The 25,397-nt window shown below is 38.7% G+C and overlaps 4 protein-coding genes across 16 annotated transcripts in view; 2 read left to right on the forward strand and 2 right to left on the reverse strand.

Moving 5' to 3' along the window:
• Window positions 1–310: 310 nt before the first annotated feature.
• LOC129754609 (uncharacterized) lies at window positions 311–2,704 on the reverse strand. Its single transcript, XM_055750759.1, has 3 exons — window positions 2,501–2,704; window positions 1,871–2,438; window positions 311–1,813 (listed from the first exon to the last, which is right to left on the reverse strand). The coding sequence occupies exons 1-3, from the start codon at window positions 2,630–2,632 to the stop codon at window positions 348–350; spliced, it is 2,166 nt and encodes a 721-aa protein (XP_055606734.1). The 5' UTR covers window positions 2,633–2,704; the 3' UTR covers window positions 311–347.
• A 2,885-nt stretch (window positions 2,705–5,589) lies between these two features.
• On the forward strand, window positions 5,590–6,646 carry LOC129755593 (vacuolar protein sorting-associated protein 28 homolog). The gene is made up of 2 exons (XM_055752165.1): window positions 5,590–5,713; window positions 5,778–6,646. The coding sequence occupies exon 2, from the start codon at window positions 5,834–5,836 to the stop codon at window positions 6,464–6,466; it is 633 nt and encodes a 210-aa protein (XP_055608140.1). The 5' UTR covers window positions 5,590–5,713; window positions 5,778–5,833; the 3' UTR covers window positions 6,467–6,646.
• A 183-nt stretch (window positions 6,647–6,829) lies between these two features.
• LOC129756513 (UPF0389 protein CG9231) lies at window positions 6,830–8,490 on the reverse strand. Its single transcript, XM_055753419.1, has 3 exons — window positions 8,333–8,490; window positions 7,293–7,568; window positions 6,830–7,226 (listed from the first exon to the last, which is right to left on the reverse strand). Exons 2-3 carry the CDS (start codon window positions 7,565–7,567, stop codon window positions 7,019–7,021), a joined length of 483 nt encoding a protein of 160 aa, XP_055609394.1. The 5' UTR covers window position 7,568; window positions 8,333–8,490; the 3' UTR covers window positions 6,830–7,018.
• A 1,307-nt stretch (window positions 8,491–9,797) lies between these two features.
• Window positions 9,798–25,397, forward strand: part of LOC129750880 (DE-cadherin) — a 44,342-nt gene continuing 28,742 nt past the window's right edge. The window contains exons 1-3 of one of the 13 annotated variants that reach the window (XM_055746015.1): window positions 9,798–10,235; window positions 20,869–20,939; window positions 21,391–22,004. The gene's annotated coding sequence lies outside the window, so the exon portion shown is untranslated. Of the gene's footprint in view, window positions 10,236–13,710; window positions 14,849–20,868; window positions 22,005–25,397 lie in introns of those variants that run through there. The other 12 variants (XM_055746019.1, XM_055746021.1, XM_055746012.1 and 9 more) reach the window with 12 other exon arrangements.

The raw sequence follows: 25,397 nt of genomic DNA on the forward strand, positions 1-25,397 counted from the left end.
ATAAATATGTACATGAGATATTTAAATACTAGCTGGGCGTCGTACTTCTATATTATCTCGCCTTTGCTTTTGGAACTTGCCAAATTTTTGTTTCTGACCAAAACAAACTTTCCAAAAATTTTATATTCTGATTCACATAAGTTTCCAACTGTTTAAAATTATTTTAATTGAAAAATTAAAAATCATGAAATCAAGAGTTAAGTTTTTTCATAGGTTAAATCTCGTATCGTCAGGTATAATGTTGGTAAAATAGTAAATCAAAAAAATAAGGTGTTCGGATAATCGCTTCAGAAAAATCCACAGAAAATGATTCAAATAAGTCATTTTTGTTATATTAGAACAATCCTTCAATAAAGTTGAACAATTTCTACATTGTACCACCGATTGAAACCTTTTTCGCCTTCCCTAAATTTGCCCTCTGCAAGTCGCCGGATTTCCGAGGCCAGTGCCTTCAGCTCGTTCAAACCGGCCGTGTGCCTCTTGACCACTTCGATCCAATCGAGCAGCTTTTGCTTTAGTGCGGCATCCCGGGACAGAATAATCTGCTGAAAGTGGGAATCGATGAGCAGCGCTACCCATTCGATCACTTTTTCGTCGCTATCGAACTCATCCGGAACCGCGGCAGGATTCTCCACTAATCTTGCCACTGGATCCGTTAGGAGGTATTGCAGATGGTCGAGTAGTTGTTTGAGGGTGTTGAAACCGATTTCGTTTCGCAATAGAGGGAGAATCGACGATCGGTTGAAGCTACAGGAGAGGACAATGTTTAGAAGGTCTTTAGCTGAGTTGTCCTGAATGTCATTACTTTCGATAACATCGAAACTAGGTGGATCCGAAAGCGGTATATCATCTGAGGTAGTTTTTCCTTTAGATGATTTTTTGGAAGAGCCTATTTCATTGGTCTGGTTATCTTCACACGACAAAGAATATTTTAAAGCTGATACCAGCGCTCGTTCCGAGACTGTACTGTATCTTTTAAGGCATTTTCCGATGTCTAGGGAGGCATTTGCTTGTATCATTAGGGGTAAAACCTTGTCGGTTATGTCCATTTCGCTAAATCCATGTCTTTCGAGCTCCCCGACGAGAATTTCAAACTTCTCACTGAAAATCAAAGGTCCCAGGGAATTGTCCACATTACTCATCAAACGCATTTGGAGCAAACCATGAGGAAGGGTAGCATCTCGTAACACATCGACTTTGAGCCCACTTTTATAGGAAGCTTCCAGCAATTCTTCGAACTTCTCCACACTTTCAAATAATTTGAAAGGATTTTTATTTGTGTCAAGTTCTTCATCGCTTTCGTCGAGTTCTTCCTCGTCATCGGTCACCCCGCTTTCTTCGGTCTTACCGGAAGCACCTTGGAATACAAAGTTCTCGTTGAACTCGCAATCCTCGTTGATGCTTTCATTGTCTACATAATTGCCCAGCTCAAAGCTGCGCTGGGTTCCGACCATATCCGACAGCTGTTCTTTGCTTATTTTGTACGGCACAACCGACAGCGTTTGCCCGAAAGCTAACAGGATGTGTTGCTCGCAAAGCCAAAATTTAGAATTGTTGAAGTAAACCTTGAAGAATTGCTTCGCCTGAACAACCTTGAACTGAACATTGTACAGCAGCAGTGTTGCCCCCTCTTGATTCATATTATTGGCATAAATGGCGATGTAATCCTTACTGATGCCGACCATCGACAGTGGCTGTGCCGTGTTGATCATGTTCAGTATCGAGATGAAATTGCCAATCGATTTTGGCTGAACCTCCGGACTTTGACCCTTCTCCAGGGCCAGCGTTTGACTGAAAATGCGCTTGTCCGACCCTAAAAAAGTCAAAATGTTATTTTTTCTTTGGAATAAACAAAGAAAATCAAACTTACAAATCGAAATCAACATTGGATGGACGCTTCCATCCACAATCGTTTGTCCCATCAGCTGAACCTTCTGCTCGCCTCTTTCCAGACGTATTTTTCGGAAACCTCCGTCTGGTTTCAAACTATCCTTGGTCAACAGAGCGTAATTCAAAACGACAGTGCCACTTGCCTGTTCTCGCACAAAATAGGCTAACATAAACTCCTCCTCACCCGAAGGAACGGTGATCACTTCCAGAATAGTTTCTCCAGCCATATCAATGTTCGCCTTCCCCCGCACGTTATCCGGATCTTTACGATCCTCGTTCCTTGTCTCAACCGCGCTTTCCAGCGATTCGCAGCTACCATCTTCGTAGAGAACCAAAACCTGGCCATTGGCCAGCGTGAAAAGTTCCCTTATCGTGCGGAAAAATTTAACTTTCTTCACCTTGTTGATGTCGTTCTGATCAGCTGGCCAGCAGCGGATATGCCTTCCGCCAAATACCCCCACATAACGTTCCGATCGGAAATCGTACACGACCTTGCTGGTCAAACGATCGAGAGCCGTCCAACTGCGCTGCAGCTTCTGGTTACTTAACTAAAATTTAAATTTCGTTAAAATTAAACTTTTGAACAAAAAACATTATGGACCGTACTGACCTTAACAACTTGAATGATGTTCCGGCCCAAGGTGTTGATCACGCAGCCGGAATCGACATCCCGTGACATGCCGAGAAAATCCTGAACATCGTTAATCGGACACAGGCTGTAATAGGCTAACAATTTAGCCATATTTTTTTTCAAATATGCAAAAGTTATTGAAAAACTTTGAAAATTAACTCAAACGTGTGCTAGAATCACGACTTCTCTTGTCAAAATGCCGATGCGGACTCGAATACAAAAACACGTGCGATGCGAGAGAGAAAATGCGAGAGGTAAATATGTCAGATTCCGGTTTTTTTTTTTGCTCGTGTTCCCGGGAAAAAGGTTGGCATGCTTTTACACGATAATATTAAAAAGCAAGTCAATTGGTTTCGGAAACTCAAGCATAAGTTTTATAAATAAGTTATTTCCTGAGATAAAATTTTGGATCTATTCGAAGGTTTCGTACTGAAATTGGTTCTTAAATGACCCTGATTAATTCCCTTGAAGAAAAAAACTGATTTCCACTGTTGACAAACCGGTCTTAAGTTTTCGAATTTAAATTTCTATTGTTTTTTTTACGACACCTGTCATGTTAGTACACTAGATTCTTTTTTTAAACGGTCTTAAACTTAAACGGCCCGGACGGGATACCAGCTGCTTTTTTAAAAAGTTTCATGCCTGTCTTGCTGACCCCTATTCGGCTCATTTTTCAAGCTTCGCTAGATAGAGCCAGCTTCCCTCTACTTTGGAAGGAAGCTTACATGTTCCCGGTACATAAAAAAGGAGATAGAAGAGATGTTAACAATTACCGTGGAATCTCTGCCTTATGTTCGATTGCCAAACTATTCGAATTGGTGGTTTTGGATCCTTTCTTCACGTACTGCAAAAATAACATCTCCAATGATCAACACGGATTCATGCCCAAACGCTCTACGACAAGTAACTTGCTAACGTTCACTTCTTTTGTGCATGAAAGTTTTGTTGCCAAATCTCAAACCGATGCAATCTATACCGATCTGTCTGCTGCATTCGACAAGGTGAACCATGAAATTGCCATCGGTAAACTCGAACGCTTAGGATTCTGTGGTACTCTACTCGGCTGGTTCCGCAGTTATTTAACTGGTCGTAAATTGATTGTTCGAACGGGTGACACCTTTTCCAGGCAATTTCCTGCTACCTCCGGTGTGCCTCAAGGTAGCCATCTCGGACCGATTATTTTCCTAATTTACTTCAACGACGTGTTGTCACTCCTCGACGTCCCCAAACTTGGCTATGCTGATGACCTAAAACTATTTTACACCATAAACGACAACGACGACATCAATTTCCTGCAACGTCAATTCAACCTCTTCGCTGAGTGGTGTGACATTAACTGCCTGCCATTAAACCGCAGCAAATGTGCAATCATCAGCTTTTCTCGTAAGCGGCAGCCTTTAATTGCGGAGTACTTCCTCGGAGACGAACCCATCGCACGTGTGAATCACGTTAACGATCTTGGCGTAATCTTAGATCAGCGCCTGGAATTCAAGGCACACACCAACTATGTGATTGACAAAGCATCCAGAAGCCTCGGTTTCATTTTTAGAGTGGCGAAGGACTTCAAGGACGTGTATTGCTTGAAAAGCTTATACTGCAGCATTGTTCGTTCCATCCTTGAATACGCTTCAGCTGTCTGGTGTCCCTACTACCAGAACGGTGTCGATCGGCTCGAGACCATTCAGCGGCGATTCTTGCGATATGCCCTTAGACACCTGAACTGGCAAGACCCTTTTCGCTTGCCTAGCTACGAAAATCGATGCCGCCTCATAGATATCGACACCCTTCAAGCCCGCAGACAAGCAACACGTGCCTCATTTGTCGCCGACCTCCTGACATCGCGAATCGACTGTCCCACGCTATTGGAGGCTATTCCGCTTAGTGTACGACCCCGTGGATTCAGGAATCAGGATCTTCAATTGTACATTCCCTTTCGAATGAACAATTACGGAGCTAACAGCGCCCTCATCGGTGCAATGAAATCTTTCAACCGTTTTTCGGAGCATTTTGACTTCGACATTTCGAGGGATGTTTTCCGAAGAAAAGTGATTAGGGCCTTGAGATCCCCATAGTTAGATTTAAATGTTTTGTTTTTAACCTTAATTTTAAGTAATCATTGGGATCAACATGTGATCCGTTGATCAGAAATAAATAACAAATAACAAATAACACGGTTTTATTTTAAACGACTTTTTTTAAACGATTTTCTCGAAATAAGACGATTTTTGAACATGTCAAAAACAGGTTCTACACATTTCCGCTTTTTGTCCAAACCACTCTATGGGTGGTAAATGGATTCGGACGTTACTTCCCGACGGAAACATGTGCTGGAATGGCCATTTAGAGACTCTGCGGAAGTTCCGGAACAACCGTGGCTTAAAACCCAAAACAAAGCAACCCAAAACAAATCTTTGAGCGTCCCGGTTTCACTCAAATCACTTCGGAATGGTCTACCAGGTTGGAAATGATCGATTTACAGTCCAAGTTGGCCACTTTACTCAAAATGAGCGATGAATTTTGCCCGGTTGTTTCGAACTTTTTTACACGATTTCTTTTTTTGCACGAACACAACAATCGTTTAAAAAAAGAATCCAGTGTATAGCGTTTCTCTTCCCTGAATCATGTTTAGGAACCTTTGGAATGTTGCAGTATTCCAAAGAGACGGTTTAACATCGAGAGTACCATGGGTAATGGCTCGTCCACATGATAAAGGCTTCTTTATTCGCACTACTATTATTCGATTGTCCAAAGGGACCACCGGATTTTGCTCAGTCTCAAAATCGCTTGCTTAAGGCGGTTAACATCGGTGTTCTATTTCTAGAACATGTTTTCAAGCTATAGCTATAGACGTCGACATCAAAGTTGCAGTTCGGATATTATATCTTGATAGCTTTGAGCTCATTCTAATGTATTCGAAGAGAATTAGAAATCAAAAACGTGTATGGAACTCGATAACTCATTTCTGAGTTAATTTGGTTGGGTTTACTTGAGTTTTCGAAGATTCATGATAGCTGCACAGCGTGTAATGATGATTGATGACCATGACGGTCTTCTTGATGATTCACAAATGGAAAACAAAAAATTTCGTAAACAGTACTAAATTAAAAGAATTTTGCGTTATTTCCTTATTTCTGCTTGAAAAATTGCAATATCTTGCTGAAAAATAGTGTTGTGAGGTAAAGAGTACATCTGGTAAGCTAGTTTGAATAAAAATTAAGAATCAAAAAAGATTTTAAACTATTTTTTTCGATAAAAGTTTTATCTTTGCGCTAAAAGGCAGTGACCTTGAACAACTCGTTCGGCGGCCAGACCATGCAAGAAAACAGACCGGAACTGTACGAAGAAGTCAAGCTGTACCGCCATGCTCGGGAACGGGAGAAGTTCGACAACATGGCTGATCTGTTTGCCCTAGTTTCCACGCTGCAGAACCTAGAGAAGGCCTACATTCGGGACTGCGTAACGCCCCAGGAGTACACGGCAGCTTGCTCCAAGCTACTGGTCCAATACAAGGTAGCCTTCAAACTGGTCCAGGGCGACGAGTACCCGACGGTGGAAACATTCGTCAAAAAGTTTCGTCTTGATTGCCCGGCAGCGCTGGAACGTATCCGAGAAGATCGACCCATCACCATTCGGGACGACAAAGGAAATACGAGCAAATGCATTGCCGATATCGTTTCTATGTTCATAACGCTGATGGACAAGTTGCGGCTGGAGATCCGTGCCATGGACGATTTACAACCGGAGTTGCGTGATTTACTTGACACGATGAACCGTCTTTCGTTGATTCCGGATAATTTCGAGGGAAAAGAGAAGGTTTCGACCTGGTTGGCCACATTGAACTCGATGCAGGCCTCGGACGAACTTTCGGAAACCCAAGTGCGACAGTTGCTGTTTGATTTGGAATCTTCCTATTCGGCGTTTAACAATTTACTACATTCGACCTAAGCCCAGGAAGTTTCGGAATTGATGTTCAATTAAGTTAAGTTTTGATGTATGTTGGTCAAAGTCAGAGGTGGACACGGTGGGATAAAGCATGATAACATGGAATTCCTGACTATTTACATAAAAAGAAGTAAATAAAAGTATGATATGTACTACGAATAACGATAAACTATATGCAATAGTTGATAAATTCATATAAAGGCATTGAATATTTTGTTTAGTTTCTTTTCATTCATATCTGAGAAATCTAAAAAATAATGAACACTATCTACAAGCCGTAAAAATAGCGTTTTTCAGTATATTCTGTTCAAAAAGTTGGATTTATGGATATGGATAAGTTTTAAAAGCATAGTAAAAATACGATGCTAACAGATTCGACATTCGTTTATACACTTTTTTCTTTAAAACACAGCTTGGATCAGAAGCGCCTTATCGAACCAAACTGAAAACTCATTTGATTACATATGATTATCACTTTACAACTTCGCATTCAATTTCTAAACAGATCAGAAAAAGAATCAAAGGATCACGCTTACCATTTAATTGTGGGGACACTTATTTCTTGGCCGAAGCTTCCTCAGCCCTGGCACGCTCATTATACTCCTTGTGCCAATCCAGGTTCATCTTCTGTACCGACTCGCCCCGCTCTAGGGCCCTTTTGCCACTGATGATCATCAGAATACAGCCCAGAGCCGTGGCCACCATCATGTAGTTGGCAATTTTGATGCGCACCTGATTGCGGCAACGTTCCATCACTTCTTGGCTGTAAAAAGTATTGTCTAATTAGTATTTCCTTAGTTCTACAATCGTATAAACGTCCAAAACTTACTTGATAAACCGGGGAACCTCATCAATCGATTTGTATTTCTTGGTGAAAACGAGCATTCGTTTTTCCAAGTTGTTGGGCATGTGTGATCGGGCACCCGGATTGATGTGGGCACTTTCGGCCGACGTCGTTGGTGGAGGTTTGTTGCCCGACGATGGGGCTCCCTTGGTAGGTTCGACCGATCCACTGCTGCTGTACGGTCTACGTGCCACCTTTTGCGTAGCTGTGATACGTGACCGCACGCATGCAGCGGCTACTGTTCTGATGAAAGCACTCATGCTGGAAAATAGAGGACAAAGGAAAGGCGAAAAGCATGTATGAGATTTGGTTGATGTTTTGTCTTCAAACCGGTTTGGGTGGATGCAAACGAACAATCTAAATAAAATAAAACGTAATTTTGGATTAAAACATATTAAATTCTCTTCTGAAACTCCATTTGAGCAACTTGGAAATTTTCGAAACTAGTCCTCGAAACAAAAAAAAAAGTGTTAATTTTTGATCAGCATTATCAACTCCACCGAGTAGAATAGTGTGGAACAAAATCAGCTGAATCATTGTCGATCACATTTTTTGTTCCAGCAATCAAAACGTAGCTCACGCAAGGTGTACGCAACGATCTTAAGATGATGTTGTTTTATTGTACTGGGACGTTGGAATTATTTGCCATTTTATGTCAATTCGAACGTCAAATAAACTCTGTTAGGAAATCCTAAAAAAATCGACAAAGCTAAAGTGATAGATTAATGGATTAATGAAGAAATCATTTTTCAAATTTTGTGAAAACACAAGTCTTGAAATTCTGATTTTTTTTCAATTCAAAGCCTTCCTTTAATAGCATTATACTGGTAAAATCCAGATAAACATTGGTATCTATAATTTTAATAAATAGATAATAGATTAATAACTTAATATTATGAGAAAATCATTAAAAAATAATCAAAATACAAACAAACCACAACAAAGATTACACAACAGGTTCAACTTGCCACAATAAATTTATGAGCAGAAGAAATCCACAAAATTTCGAAATTTCTCAAACTTACCTGACTTCGAACTTGCTTGGTATGGAACCTAAAAACTATCACTTATTCAACCCGGGCCAAAAATTCCGACACAATACGTTTGTAATTCGAATTTTAACAATAATTCCGCTGCGGCTTTTCAAATGGAAACTGAAGCAATCAGCTGCTTTTGGCTCATCCGGCGGTTGTTTTTCAAGTGAGAACAGCAATGCTCCCTCGCTAGTGATGCTGTTGATGTACATTTCCAATTGGACTTTATGTTCGAGAGAGTGCATGAAGTGGGAGAGAATGAAATTTACACGCTTCAATGACAGAAGTTACATTTGCGTTTATAGAAAGTAACTCACAGACACAGAGCGCTTATTTTGAGGTGGTTTTGAGGTGCACAGAATTAAAATATAATTAACTCACTCCTTGAAAATGTGTTTAACCGTTTGTGGTATAGAAAAGGAAATTTTGATATACTACTTAAAAACGCTTTTACCACTGTATCCAATTTTCGTTAATATTTTAGCATTTTCTATTGTGCTTCATTAATCTTCCGAATGCTTGCCTGAAAAATCACATTTGCGAAAATTTTACTTCTTAACTCTCGCGTCAAAAAAATCTTTTTTATGTTCTGTTCTACAGTATACTATAATAGAAAAAGTTAGCTTTGTGGTGAGGAAGGTTCGCATAAAAAACGCAAGTTTTTGTTTCAAAAATTAAAGTAATTTAATAAAAACATCATTGTCATAGCTGTGGCTAAAAATCTACGCCACTGGTTTCGAGTAGCTTGCTGCAGTAGTGTGTGTGGGAACACAATGCATTTCAAATGCTTGAGCTCTATACCTGAGCAACAAGTGAGGCTGATGTCATGCTGAAGCAACTAGCAACGCAACGCAACGCAACGTTCCAATAAGATTGCGTTGCAACGCATTGGTATGTCATGCTGGCGCGACCTGTGACTTTGAAATTCCCTACAAATCATCACTTCTCTACATCTGATAATGCTTTGAATCGTCTCCTTTCTTTCGGGAGCCATCAAAAACTCATCGAATCACGACCCGGATTGCAAGAATGCCAAAATTTGAACCGACAAAATTCCTTGTTTTTTTTTGCCGGAACTAAGAATTCATGAAAATTTTCTCGCCGATTAAGATATTTTTTAGTTTATTATCACAACTTCGGACAGATCTTCGTACTATTGTGCTTAAAACCCGGAATCACTGCTTCAAATCGAGAAAAAATAATATTCCCATTGGATTTCCTACTAGTCGCGCTACAAAACACATCGGCATCAGATTGGTCGCGCTATACAAAGCGACCAGTATGACAGGTCTGCGCGATTTCCATGGAGATCAAATGAGAGCTGGTTAGTCGTGTGAACGTTGCGTTGTAGGTCGCGTTGCTAGTTGCTTCAGCATGACATCAGCCTGAGAAATCAACAAGGTGAGATTTCTGTACAGCGGATTGGATTGGAGACTAGCCGAGCGAGAGAGAAAAAAACGGTTCTTCGTTGACGTACGCCAGCAAGACGGGGTCGCGGTCGTCTATTCGGTCCTCAGTTATTCCTTTTTATCCAGTGAAAAGTGCTTCCAAATCGGGCAAAACTATCGCGAAACGGTAGCCGAGCGGTGAAAGTGCAAAAGTTTCCCATTTTTGCGTGGAAATACTATCGAAAATAGTGGAAAACTTGCCGAACAAGGTGTGGAAATGGTGTTTTCTTGAAGGTGGTGTTTTTGTGCTTCTTTTTATTATCGCCCATCATATTGCATTCACGAACACACGCAAACTGTTTGAAACATTCGAATTGGATTTTAAATGAGTGATTCAGCAGTGAGGTGAGATTTTTTTGTGTGAGAAATCTGACGATGAGAGCGAAGCAGGATTTTGTGTGAGAGAGAGAGCAAAGCATTAAGCTAGGAGAGGACGAAAGCGAACGGTGAGTAGTTTGAGTTTGTTTTTAAACATTCGATATCGATTTTTGAAAAGGGTTTATGCTCCAATTGTAAGCAAATGCAGTATCGCAAATCGTATTAAAAAATTTTCTATTTTGGATCTGCAATATAAGATCATCTTTTTTTTATTTTAGTGTAGCTAAATTTATTTTTTTAATAATTAAAGCCGAATAGCTTTTTTCATGAGTGTGGAATCACGATGCTCTTTGCGCCATCTTCATCCCGGGGGCGAAAGTAAGTTTTGTTTATTTTCATCTGGGGACTCGTCAGAACCCAACAAACATTTTTGGCTGAACGACCGCTGAAACATTATTTAGTTCTAATTTTAAATCAGCTATCTTGCTGAAAGAAGGCAAACCAAATTCAGCGAGAAGCTGCTGTTCAGCCCTTAAACATCGAGATTTGGAGAAATTAATCAGCGAAGATGACATGAAACGTCACTTGACGGATCATCGAAAAAAAAAACAAAAATAATAATGGGCGATGTCTGTCCGATGTTTGCCAGCTACTTTTCCCCTCTCGTTTTGTTTTTTCTTCATTTAACCTTGTCTCGAACTTCGAACCTACGACTTCTTGGTCCCATGCCGCAGAACGCCGAACCAACCATCAACTCTGCTGAGCATTAGAAAAGAGTCGTACTTAAACAACCGAAATATCTCGCCCAATCAAGGTCAATTTCATATGAAGAAATTGAAAATGAAATGCTTCTAGAACATTAAAGTTCATTTTTCGGATTATTTTAATTAGCAAAATGAGATCGGGTAATGATAAAAAAAGTCTTGAATCTATTCACTATCAAATTTTTTTTTATCTATTTGCTTTCAGGCATTGATTGATAAACAGATGACCAACATATAGTTTGTTATGGCTGAAAAAGCGCTTTCAAAGCTACCCTTGTACAGCTGACGTCTGTCAAATTTGAATGGTGTCAAAAATGGTTGAACAAATGCTGAACAAGTTATTCTACAGCATATTTTCCCCTACTTTCTAGTGGCTGAAATAAAACTTCCTTACACGCTGAAACAGCGCTGAAATATTTCTTTTTTCAGCCAACAAGCTGAAACAGCAATCATCACCTTAACACAGCATATGTTCAAAGAATTGGCGTTCTAAATCAGCAAAAATGTTTGTTGGGAAGCTTTTTCCCCTCCAAATTTTATCGCGAACAAAAGGATCAATAGCAATTCAGGAGGGGTTAGGGTGCGGTGTTGGTTTTAATAAAAATTTGCAGGTAAGTTAAATCTATTGGTCTTAGGCATAAGTCGAGTAATATATGCGCATACAAATTAAAAAAAAAAAAAACAGGTAACTATCTCTGTTGTGTTCATCTGACCGGTATACCGTATACAACACACGCTCCTTATTTTAAACTAAAAATTAAGTTGTTTTGGTCCAAAACAGCACTTCAGTGGCAGCCCGAATGGACATCGGAATTCAGATTTGTAAGAATGTTTTCGAATAGTTCCTGCTCCGGATAACAAAGGCGGAGCGACAGCACAGAAAGCACAGATTGGAAAAACTTTAGCTAAGAATGTTTTCGGATCCTTTCGGCTCCGGTAAACAAAAACGGAGCGTCACTAAAAGCATAGATTGGGAAGAATGTTTGCTAAGAACACCGGATGGAAGTCATTGATTCATTGTTGTGAGCGACAGATGTGTCTGAGTGAATGACCGGATTTGAGATTTGTAAGAACCGTAAAATCGCGACCATGAGTCCCTCCGAATAAAGGGTGTCCATGAAACTGCCACACACAAAATTGATTCAAAAAAATCGAGTTTTCATCCGATTGCCATAAAATTTTAAGGGATTGAAAAATAAATTTTAAACTTAATTTTACCATTTTACTCGTATTTTATTTACAGTCCATACGCAAATGCCCACACCTTGGCCTTAACCCCAGCCATAAGATCCTGCACAACCTGTGAATCAACCGTTTTTTGCATGTAAACCCATACTTTCTTCAGTTCCTCGACTGTCTTCACTACCTTAAGTTGTTTAAGAAGGTGCTGCTTCATAATCGCCCAGTACTTCTCGATGGGGCGGAGCTCCAGAGTGTTGGGAGAGTTGAACGTTTTCGGCACGAAATTGACCTTATTGTCCACATACCACTTCATCACGCCTTTGGAGTAGTGACATGAGGCCAAATCCGGCCAGAAGATTGTTGGGACGTTGTGAGCGTCCAGGAGAGAACGCAGCCACTTCCGGGGGGCACTCTTTCATGTACACCTGTCCGTTCACCGTGGCCTGGGTCACGAAAGGTGCACTCCGCTTCAAGCACATGCAGATGGCTTGGCAAACCAGGAATTTATTCGCAAATTTGGACATCTTCTGAGTGTGGACATGCTCTGGAACGCTGAACTTATCCTTGGTCGTAAAAAAACAGGTTGCCGAGGATCTGTTTGAAGTCGGCATTCACATATGTTTCGTCGTCCATGATGCAGCATTCAACTTTCGTCAGCATGTTGAGGTACAACTTCCTGACACGGGTTTTGGCGGACTTGTTTTGCTTCTCGTCGCGATTAGGGGCCTTTTGTACCTTGAACGTTCGAAGCCCAGCCTTAGTTTTGGCCTTCTGGACAGGTGCTTAGGTGCAAATTCTTAGTCACATCCCGAACAAAGGTGTTCGGGTTTCGGTTGAAGGCCCCAACTACGCGGTTGTGATTTTTGGTGTTGTACTGAATACTTTTTCCTTCACTTCTGGATTTCCGATTGGTGGTCAATCGTTCCTCGAACCGGTTAATCACTCGCGATACCGTGGAATTCGCAATTCTCAACGTTTTAGCGATAGAACAATGCAAGAGATCCTTGTTCTCGTGATGAATACGCAAGATTTTATCACACACGAGCTGTTCTTTCAACTTCATTTCCGCGAGTTTTGATCACAGAACTTTAAAACTTGCAGGATGTAAACAATGCACTATGAACTAAATCCACCCAAATTTTCATTAAATTCTACCCAACGGTTAAAAAGTTAGAGCAATTTCATAGTGTGGCAATTTCATCGTGGATACTGGACACCCTTTACTACTATAAACTCAACAACAAACGAAATTTGTGCATCACGTAATTTGAGATCAATCCTTTGAGCAATGAACGACATTTCTCAGTAATCGCACCGCATAAATTCTTCTCTCTGCCAACAACCGGCGGCCACACCGGAATCCTCTCCGTTCCGAAATCCAACCAATCCGACTCACGTTGCCAGCCAGCCAGCCACGGAGCGGAATGAGTCATACTCACTGGTGATGAGAATTCAGTGACCAGACCACGCATATTTTCATGTTACAATCTGCTATGTTGCGAGAGCGAGCGCTAATGTTTATGTGAAAGTATGCTGCCTCTCCGGTTTGGTGGCAGACCAGCAGCAGGACAGGGTCGAAGCTGGAGAATGAAGGGACTGCTTGTTTGCTGACTGGTGAACTGAAAGCGCTCGAATCGACTACATTCAGTCACCTCAGTGTCGCGCGAGCGAAAACACCTAAAAACGTTGTTACGTACGGATTCCGCTGCGAGCTCGCGACAAGACCTAGTTAGTTCTGCTGCTTGGTGGCAGTCTCTAATACCTTCAAACGGAGAAGAGGAGAAGGAAAGTTTCCTGTGGGTTGAAGTAACTGATCGTTTGCATGTAACCTTTGCGCAATCGAAACCAAAGATCACGATCGTTTGTCGGATTGGAAGGATTAAATTGTGGGTTGTGATATTTGATGGCACAGGGGTACTGTAGAAGTCTAGAAGGTATGCTTCAGGAATAACTCCTAATTCCAGTTGAGCTTGTTTGTGTTTGTCGATCGTTGTGCTTCGACAATTAATAATTGAATGTGTGCTGTGCGAAGGAGTGTGTAAGAAACCTGCTCCTGGAAATTCCCTCAAGAAGTAGCAGCAGTATCATGGATGTGAAGTAGTCTTCTAATGGCCTGCCTGTGTGTGAGTTGAAAATCCAGGTAAAGCAGAAAGAAGAACGATAATAATACACGAATCGAGTGTGTGGATAGGAATAAACGAAGAAAAACGCAAGAAAGTGGAAGCAATCTAAAACCAAACACGCAGAAGGTTGGTGGCTGGTCGAGTGAGGTGGATGGATGCATAAGAATTTCAGAAAAAGGAAATTTTCTTTGTGTGCCTCGATCGTTTGTCGGAATGAAGGGACACGCGGCGAGGATCGATGATGATGAGTGAAGCCCCAGCCCAGCATGATGCGAGCGGTTGAGTTTGAAGCTGAAGCAGATTTGTGTTGCTCCGCCGTTGGTAAAGAATAAGAAGTACAGTTGTACTCCTCGCGGATGGGATCGAGAGTGTTGGTGTGTTCGTTCAAATGATATCGAAGAAGTGGTCATCCGGCCGTGTGTATTGAAAATACCTTGTACAACATTCCGGGGCGAAGTTCGATTGGCTCGGTAATATATACACCTGGAGCCGTGCCTGATCTTCGTAGCGGTCTCTGTTGTCGTCGTCGTCGTGACAGTTACTGGATAGAATTGTACAAACTGGGCCCTAAACTGCAACGCGGTGAGTCACTACGGCGACCCAATCTGTGTCTAGTTAGCAGCAGTAAGGGCGTCCATTGAAGCCGGATGGTTGGTTGGCGTAGTACAAAAAGTGAGCATTGTTTTAGATTTCCATTGAAAATTAATCACACCGTTCAAGTGTTACATTGGCTTTCGACGGTTTTTTATCATCCGTATGCTTACTGGTGTGGTCAATGAAATTTACCTTTGTGGTTTTTTTCTGTAATGAGTTGTAGGTTACTCTTAATTAATTGTGCAATATTTATTATTTTTCCAGTGACTGAAAAGTACGGTCACCTTTTACATGGGCAATAGAATTTTGTTGATAAAGGATTGTGCATTGACGTAAATCGAAACGCAAGCCATTGAATGTTGTCGTCAGATTCATAGCCAATCTTGAAAAAAATAATGCAAGTTTTTTTTCAATAAATGTATTTTTGATAATTTCAATGTTGAAAAAACAAACAACTTCCAATAAGTATATCCCATTGACTCATTATTCAAAACGATTACTGTAAAGTTTTTTTTATGTTTGCTGTGAATCGATTTGAAATAAAATACCGAAATCGGAGACCGATTTTATTGTTTATCCAGTAGGTATTGGGTTCCCAGAAATTTTGAATTGAGATTGTTTACATCAGTTTAAATGTGACTCATTTATCTTTTTAGCTCTGTTGTATGTGACAATTTCTATTAAAAAAAAACTCTTGTTGAATCATCTTTCAGATGAATTCTTGACAACTAGACTAGTCTAGTATGTTATCACGTATGAATTTCCCAGAATTCCTAAAATTTTTACAAAAATATGTATTTCAATCATGTAATTTTAAAAATCTGGTTCAATTATTTGCAAACCTATAGTTAACCGATTCTTTTCAATCTTTCAGACAATAAACTTTGATCCATGAGTGATTTTTTTTAAGACTTGAATCAACATCTGGCTGCAGCTGCTTCTGTACAAAAATCCGCTTTTCATTATTTTTTCCTCGGGATGGACATCTTTAAAGTGCTCGTTGAGTGCCTGGTTCGATGCGTTCTGATGTGTAAAAGTGAGTTCATATCACTTCAGGACATTCTTTGAATAGTGGAACGGATGAAATGAAAGGAAATGAAGCAAAAGTCCGCCCAACGGCCTAGTTGAACATCTTAACACTAATTTATACCAGATTTTTGTACCCGTTGAAAGTTTAAGAGTGTCAATTTGACACTCCTTACTAAAACCGCTGTATCTTTCTTGTCACATGTGCCAAAATCGAACGGTTTTTTGAAGCGACATAGCCTTACAGTTTCCGTTATAACAGAACCAATTCTTAAATGGTAATAAAATTCACCAACAAAAACAATATTTTTTACCTAATTGTGAAGTATAGGGAAGTCGTTTACTACCGGACACTTAAGGTTTCTAAGCAATAACCTCAAAAATAGATTTTTGTAAATATTGGTTCCCCTTCTGATTTGAAGAGTATCAATATTATGATCACTTAACTATATTAGAAAAAAAATAATTTAGAACATATTCATGTGGTAAGAGAAATCATTTCATGTTAGTTTTCGCTCATTTCCAAAAGTGTTGTCTATGGCCGGACACTACGAATTACTTCACCAAAATTGTCACCAATGGCACAAAAACGTAGCAAAATGACTGAAATCACTTGCGCAGATCTTGTGAGTATGTGTTTTCCAATACTGAACGTTCTATGAAGCCAGTCATAAAAGTTTTTTTGACAAACCAGAATGGAACATTTGTTTCGAAAAAACTAGAGAAAAATTCTCTATGACCGGACAGCAAAAACTGAAGTTTCTCAGAGGACCAAAATAGTTTCGTTATTGAATCCTTATCTTCTGCTAACCATTTGAGGGTGCTATAGAGATGAAAAAATGAAAGTTTCAAGTTGAAATCATCTATAATTTTGAATATTTTCTTGTCCGGTCATAGACAACAACTTGGTGTCCGGTCATAGACAAATCGCATTTTTTTAAATTTTCCTAATATTTCGTTTGAATTTCCGTTTTGTTATCTCATATCTACACTGTAAATTTTTGCCTCGATTTCCAGCAAAAAAAATTGCTGGAAACGTTCAGCAATCCAAATTTTTGCTGGAAACCAGCAATCGGTTTTCGAATTGCTGGATTTTTCAGCATTCGGTTATGTGCTTGTCATTTTTGCTGAAAAATCAGCAATCGGTTTTCAAATTGCTGGACTTTCCAGCAATTGATCTAGTTTGCTGGAAAATCAGCAATCGAGTTGTCAATTTGGAGTTTGTTTTGGTTTCGTACGCTGAAGTAAGGTGAGATTCTATTTTACGAATTTAGGTTAAATTAATATAATTATTTTATTTTCCTCTATATTCTAGCAATCAGGCATCAAGTCAAGGGTAAGTTTTTATTGTACAGGTAGATATTCCATTGAAGATACTAATCAAAACTATTTTTACAGGTGGCGGATGATCAACATTTTGGCACAAAGCGGCCACCCCAGAGCCGGTGTTAGAAAGTTGTGAAAAAAAAAGTTTTTTTTGGAAAATAAATTAATCCCTAATTGAAAATGGGAGAAAATAATTGTTTTTATTGCTTATTATATGCACAGCCAATATTAAACTTTAATTTTATATTGAAATATAAATTTCATACTAAATACTGCCGGTTGTGTTGAAAGAAATAGCTGGTTTCCAGCAATCTGGATTGCTGATTTTCCAGCAATTTGAATTGCTGGAAACCAGCATTAACGTTTGCTGTTTTTTCCAGCAATTGAAATTGCTGGAAATTTTGCTGGAAAGTCAGCGGGACAAAAACCAGCAAAATTTTGCTGGTTTCCAGCTAAAAAAAATTTGCTGTGTAATGTAGTCGAAAGATAATCAATCAACGATGTCGTTCATGTGCAGTTCAAATTTTACAAGCCGAAAAAACTGACCACAATACAAATGCAAAGTTTAGGCGATCCTCTCCGTACTACTAGGCAAAAGCTTTAGATGCCTATCATTGGTTTGCCTTTTCAGATTGGACTACCATATTTCTAACACCATATCAGGCTACTATTTACTTTATTTTCATGGTGTTAAAACATTATTAGGATATTGTGTTTTCGAAAAATCTATGTTGTCCGTCCATAGACGATGTCCGGCCATAGACGACTTCCCCCTAATCAAAAAATGACAAAAATTAAGAAAATTCCATTTAATAAAAATAAAACAAATACAAACACTAAAAATGACAAAAAATAACTAAAAAATGGTCAAGTCAAGACAGACAAAAATACCAAATATTACAGAAAAAACGAAAATTATTTAAAAAACAAGAAAAGTGCTAAATGCATTTAAAACATGAAAAAAAAATTGCGTCAATGGTTATGATAACAGTTTTTTTTCCTAGTAATGAGGATAAAATAGTTGAGAAAAAACAAACCGTTTGATTTTGGCAACACAAAATGTTTGGGCCAAAATCGAACGGGGTTTGCATTTGTTGCTTACTTCACATGGCACAATACTACTCACTGTGACAACAAATCTCAGCCCCACAAAGTCTATTATTCATACTCACTTCACATGACACAATACTTCTCACTGTGACAACAAAACTCAGCCCTACAAAGGCTACTGTTTGTAGCTCACTTCACATGACACAATACTACTCACTGTGACAACAAATCTCAGTTCTACAAAAGCTATTATTCGTACTCACTTCACATGACACTATACTTCTCACTTTGACTACAAAACTCAGCCCTGAAAAAGCTACTATTTGCTGTTCACTTCAGCGACACAATACTTCTCACTTTGACAACAAAACTCAGGCTACTACTATTTGTGGATCACTTCACATGGCAAAAAATACTGAAGGGTGATACGGTCAAAATTTGGTCAATATCAACTTGACGTATTTCTTTCAATTTTGCATTTAAAAAACCTGAACACCCCTCATTTTGAAGGTGTGTGTGTGTGTGTGTGTGTGTGTGTGTGTGTGTGTGTGTGTGTGTGTGTGTGTGTGTGTGAGTGTGTGTGTGTATGTGTGTGTGTGTGTGTGTGTGTGTGTGTGTGTGTGTGTGTGTGTGTGTGTGTGTGTGTGTGTGTGTGTGTGTGTGTGTGTGTGTGTGTGTGTGTGTGTGTGTGTGTGAGAGTGTGTGTGTGTGTGTGTGTGTGTGTGTGTGTGTGTGTGTGTGTGTGTGTGTGAGTGTGTGTGTGTGTGTGTGTGAGTGTGTGTGTGTGTGTGTGTGTGTGTGTGTGTGTGTGTGTGTGTGTGTGTGTGTGTGTGTGTGTGTGTGTGTGTGTGTGTGTGTGTGTGTGTGTGTGTGTGTGTGTGTGTGTGTGTAGAAAGTTGCTCCTAATTTGATTTTAGAATTCACTCTTCAGTTGTCAAAATGCCGTCTAAGGAAGAAGAGCAGCGTATCAAAATTTTGTTCGCGCATCGCGAAAATCCGAGTTACTCGCACGCAAAGCTGGCAAAATCGCTGAAAGTCGCCAAATCAACCGTTACAAATGCAATTAAAGTGTTTGGGGAACGTTTGTCGACAGCCAGGAAGTCTGGTTGCCGGTAGTTTCAAGCGAAACCCTAACCTCTCTCTCCGAGATGCCTCAAATAAGCTGGATGTATCGTCTACAACCGTTCATCGAGCTAAAAAACGAGCCAGACTATCGACTTACAAGAAGGTAGTGACTTCAAATCGCGATGATAAACAGAATACGACGGCCAAAGCGCGATCCCGGAGGCTGTACACGACGATGCTGACGAAGTTTGACTGTGTGGTAATGGACGACGAAACCTACGTCAAAGCCGACTACAAGCAGCTTCCGGGACAGGAGTTTTATACGGCAAAAGAAAGGGGAAAGGTAGCAGATATTTTCAAGCACATGAAACTGTCAAAGTTCGCGAAGAAATATCTGGTTTGGCAAGCCATCTGTACCTGTGGCTTGAAAAGTAGCATTTTCATAGCTTCCGGGACTGTCAACCAAGAAAATTACGTGAAAAAGTGTTTGAATAAACGTCTGCTGCCTTTCCTGAAGAAACACGGTTGTTCCGTACTGTTTTGGCCGGATTTGGCATCTTGCCATTACGGTAAAAAGGCCATGGAGTGGTACGCCGCCAACAACGTGCAAGTGGTTCCCAAGAACAAGAACCCTCCAAATACGCCAGAGCTCCGCCCAATTGAGAAATACTGGGCTATTGTCAAGCGGAACCTAAAGAGGACCAAACAAACTGCTAAGGACGAGCAGCAGTTCAAGGCAAACTGGCTTTCTGCGGCGAAGAAAGTGGACAAGGTGGCTGTACAAAATCTGATGGCAGGGGTTAAGCGTAAGGCCCGGCAATTCGGATTTGGAAAAGCGGAAGCCTAACTGAGTATTTTTCCTGAATTTTATACTAATTAAACTTGAAAAAGAAATTTAATTGGATTTTTGAAATAAACGATTTTACCGATTTACACGCGTTTTCCCTTGACCAAATTTTGACCGTATCACCCTTTAGGTACGATTTACCTTCAATCATGAAGCTTTTGGAACCTATTTAATTAGATTTTACCCTAGACAGACGGATGTTACAGTTGTTCTACATATTTTATGTACTTTTTTGAAAGCTGGAACATGTCGATTTTTTTCAACTTGTAGGATGCTTTTCGCACGAAAACAATCGATTAATAACTGTTGTCAGGGGTTTGTAGAAGTTCGCAGCACATTTGGAGAACAACTCACTGTGATCTATTATTGAGTTGCAAATGCCATTCTCAAGAAATGTTCTCGAAGGTAGTCCGTTTATGCATCGATAAGTGATCAAATTTTAGGGAATTTCATTTCGAATTTATTTGATTTTATGCTCAGAAGCGAGGAAAGAGTACACAGTTTTACATCGGTAATCACTGTTAAATGATGATAAAAGTGGCTAATCGTAGTAAAATTTTAAGCAAAATTGATTTTTTTAAATATGTACACTATAAATTCTTGATAAAACCACAAATTGTTGCTGGAGTTTCAGGAAGTATGTAGGTACCAAGAAATTTAAATTCATAGATCTAACAGTTTATGGTGATTTAAAAACATCGTTTTCAACATGAAATACATTTACGCAAACTGAATTAATCACCGATTAAGTAGAGAATTAATTGTTCGTTCCTTTCTATTTCAGAACTGCTACCACCCGTCTTCATAGCATCAATCTGAGCAGCTAAATCCAGGAAGTGTGTGTGTCATTCACCGGTAAGAAGAAACAATTTATAATTCGCGCCGTTGTATACGCGATTTTTTTTGGGGGGATATAAGTTTGCGTTCTGCTTCGGTAATTAACCAGAAAGCGAGAGAAGAGCAAGAAAAACAACCCAGAAAGTGCACTTGAACAAATTTCTATTCCCATTGTGCCTAAGTTCCGCTCGACTGATTTGGAGCCGGCTTGAAATGAAGAAAGCGAATTGGTGACAAATTTTCAGTGTGTGACGACGAAGTGTTGTCTGCCGCCTCAAGTTCGTCTGCATTTGGCTATTAGAGAGCGTTTAATTGAGCAAACGAAGTTTAGAGGGGGGAAATACACCGTAACGCGACAAAATTGTGCAAATTCAGGAAGTACAGCAATCACCACGATCCCCGACTTTGGATTGGAAGAGTGCCGGCCGGGACGTTTTATGGGTTTGTCTCTGTTGATTTTTTTTCGAAGATTCCGTTCCCGAGTTTCGGCAAAAGCAAAGTAATCGAAACAAGCGCTGTGTGATAATGCCATTTGGATTGGATTAGCCGGCGCCCCCTAAGCTGGTCAGTGAAGTTATAACGCCGCCGCTTTAAAGTGATTATTGTTAAATGTACCTCCGTTTGCTTCCCTCGAAGCGACCGTTGAGTGAAATTGCAAGATAATTGAAAATACGAAAAGTTTCTCAAGTGTCTTCAAACTCCACACGGAAGTGAATTAATCGACCGTCCCATAGAATTGCCTTCCGCTTTTCCGAGTAGATTCATTCGTTGATTCGTTGGAAGGTAAAAGTTATTGCTGAGTGAGAGGGTCAGAAGTGAAGGGAAAATAGCCATGCTGGTAAAAGTTTTTGACCTTTGGTGGTGACCGATTTTTTCTTATATATTCCTGCAGAGTGAATACAATAACAACGTCAACAAAAAGCAAAAAAAGTGTGATTCAGTAAAGCCGGAAGGCAGCCGTGGTGTGTATTGTGCACAAAGAAAAAGAAAAAAAAATCTTGCCGGTTGTGCGAACGTGTCTCAAGAAATGGTCAGAGCTTAACTGAGGAGGTCCAAGTTTGAACGCGCGAGAGAATCGCAAAGGTGAGTTGTTCGAAAGATTTAGTTTTTTTCCTCGTAGGTTTTTAATAATAAGCCTTTGCGCTAACCATGATGATCCCGATGCGATGGGCGACGGGCTGAAATGTTTCTGTTGTGTTTGGTAAGCATCTCATTTAACAACACAGCAGAACAGCGGTTATTTATATTTTCAACAACAACTTAGGCTGGCTGTTTGTCGAACTCTGCTACGAAGGTATTTCGTAGGTTGATGATTCATTGCGATGGATTGCTGGATGAATCTGTTTTGGAAGCCGTGCCGGAAATGCGGTACAAAAGCTCACTGTTGTTAGGTTATGCATTTGCTGGAAAGAGAATCAATTTTTGCTCAGCATAATCTGTGGCCACTTAATATAAAAAAATGTGGAATCGACCTCAATATGTTTGAGGTCCAACTGTACGAAAATTTCAATGTTAGTTCATTATTCCATGTCGTCAACTCATTTAAAACTATTTCTTAGTTGTTTTTCATTTTTTAACATAGGAATTCTAGGGTTAATCCTGCGAAAACCCTGACTACTTAGGAAATGATAAATCACTAGATAATTTTCCCTTCCTTAAACGTATTTGTAATACATGGTTGGTTTTTTCGAATATTAAGTTTTGGTAGATAGTGGATTAGAAAAAAAGGAGATTTAAAACTCCACAATTTTATTTTATCAGATAAAATCGCGTTTACAACAAATTGTACATTCATGAATTTCTCATAAAAAAGAAATTAAATTAATTCATGTTGAAAGTTCTTAGGGAACCAACGATAATTAAACTTACCTAGCGAGCAGATTTATCAAGGAAAAAAAATTAGACAATCATTGCAAGGTTGCTCGAAATCAATTTAAGGAACCTTTGCACGTCTAAATTAAAGTCAATTATTATTAAAAATGTCCAGAAACTTAAATGTTCTCTACTATGTTGTAAAAAATTATAAGTAATTTTTTCTTCAAATTGAAGTTCTTAGCAAGAAAAATTCGATCACGAACTAAATTGATTTCTAATTAGATCTTTAAATTCATTTTTCTCAAAAAATCAATCGAAAACATTCTTATAATATTTGAAGCAATGTCAAAATTAATTTCTTTGTAATCTCAGTTATAATTTATCAGGAACTATCGCTTATAACTCTCAAAACACGGTAAAATCACGGTTCCTCAAATATTCTTCTGATTATTGATCAAATCATAGAACATATTTGCTGGTCAAAAATCATGAAAACCTATGGAAACTTTGAAAATATTTACAAACTTTAAAAACAGATTTTTAAAGCATGCGAAATATGAGATAAAAATAAATAAATAATATTCGAAAAAATATATTTATAACGTCTTTTTCTCATTTTGTATTGAAATGAAGTGTCTCCTTTATACAGTTACTAGCTGACCCGGCAAACTTCGTTAAGCCTTTGAATTTCGCAAAAATAATGAACATGTAAATAAGCAGAAAATAGGTAAATAATTATTTACGCTCACGAAACTGGATTGTTACCCTCAAACGGAGTTAATCGACACAGTTTTTTGACTATTTTCGTAATACTTCTGTTATATTATGGTAGTGCCTACCTCCAGGGGCAAACAAAACTGGAAAACGAATATCTTCTGGGATAGAGTAAAAAAATCTATATTCTTCCGTTTTACATTTTTTTTTTTCATTTACATAGGATCCTTGACACCGATATGTTCAATTTCTATTAACCCCAAGATAAGTGCCAAAAAGTGTTTTGTTGAAATGTGTCGTCATTTTAAGCAGTTTTGATCAACTGTCTTTCCTTTTTCGCCAAAACCATGTTTGAAATTTTCTTTATCGTATAGGTACCAAATTTGTAGAAATGGCACAACACTTTACATGGTATGAAATTTCGCAATTTTTTGTTATGCTGCAAATATTTAAATATCAACCAATTTTCATATACCATTCTATTTTTCGTTATCTATCATGCATTTGATATGTTCTCTGTATTAGATAATCTTTTCTTAATTTTTGAAATCATCTTTTTTATATCGACTTTAACTTTATCATATTTATCGAGAAATGGATGCTTAAGCACTGAACAAAAAAAATTTGAACATTCAATATATGTGTATGTACATGGCATTATTATTCACAGCAATTTCACATCAAACGGTTGTGAAATCTTTTTTTACATTAAGATCTTGAATTCAAAATCAGAAATGAAATTCAAAAAAGTCTTTGCAAATCTAATTCAGTTTTCATTATCTCTGTTTTGGATTTTGAATCATATTTTCGTCGAGACTAAAATTTTTATTTTCCAAGCTTCTTGTATTTGAAGATGTTATTGAACCAATTATCTGTTCTTGATTTCTGATACTGAGTGTTGGATCAAATTATGAATTTTATTTTTACAAAGTAAACCCTATTTATATCCTTAATTTTGTTTAGTTTTTTAGCACCTTAGTATGAAAGGAAGAAGTGGATAGTATCTAACATTTCCTTGGTTTTCTGATGAAATTCATATAGAATTACAAAGTTATTCTCGAACCAACTCATTACATTCTTGACGTTTACAAAAACCAAGTAAAGCAATTTATGGTCGTCTTATTCTATTAATTAAAAATTAGACGTTCTATTGGTGTTATACCATTAATATGAACAGAAGATTCTGTAATGGATTATTTCATTGTTGTTTTGGATATGTCAAAACTTCCACAGTCATACGTAGAATATTATTTTTCTTGAATAATATGACAGTCTTCCATTTAACCGGAAAATAAACAAAACAAAAAAACGGAGTAAATAAAAGAGATCAGATTTTTTCCCGCGCGTATCCTGGTCAGGCAAATTTATTCTATCTTAAAACCTAACAATATCCGGGCATTTGATTTCAAAATTGTCAATCCATAATCCGGGCAATACCAAGCAAATTTGGGCTAAATTCAGAAACTACTCAAAAAAAAAAATTTAAACGAAAAGCACTTTAATAATTTTTTCTCTTCGCAACACACAAGAAATTTTGAATTAATATTTTAAGCATCCAGAAACCGTGCATGATTATTATGTTAAACGTTGCTCAAAAAATTTCGTTTTAGTACGCAAAATTAAAAAGAAATTAACTTAATAAGAGATTTTTTTTATTTGGCAAATGAAATGACTAAATCCGGAAAATTCGGGTTTTATTTATCAAAATCCGGACAACCGGGCTGGACGACTTGACCGGGCCCTTTAAATTTTGTTTTATCAATTACCCGGTCAAGTCCAGGTAAAACCGGGCAATCCGGCTAGCTTTGGGTTAATTAGCTTAAAAAATGTTAAAGTTGCCTTGATGCTGAAGCAAAAATGACAATTTGTGAAAATAGGTATACTCCATGCCGGCTTATTGCGTTCTTTTTTTTCACCCCATACATCCAAGTATCCATTTTACTGTTG

This window comes from Uranotaenia lowii, chromosome 3 (assembly GCF_029784155.1).
Source record: "Uranotaenia lowii strain MFRU-FL chromosome 3, ASM2978415v1, whole genome shotgun sequence".
NCBI classification, from domain to species: Eukaryota; Metazoa; Arthropoda; class Insecta; order Diptera; family Culicidae; genus Uranotaenia; species Uranotaenia lowii.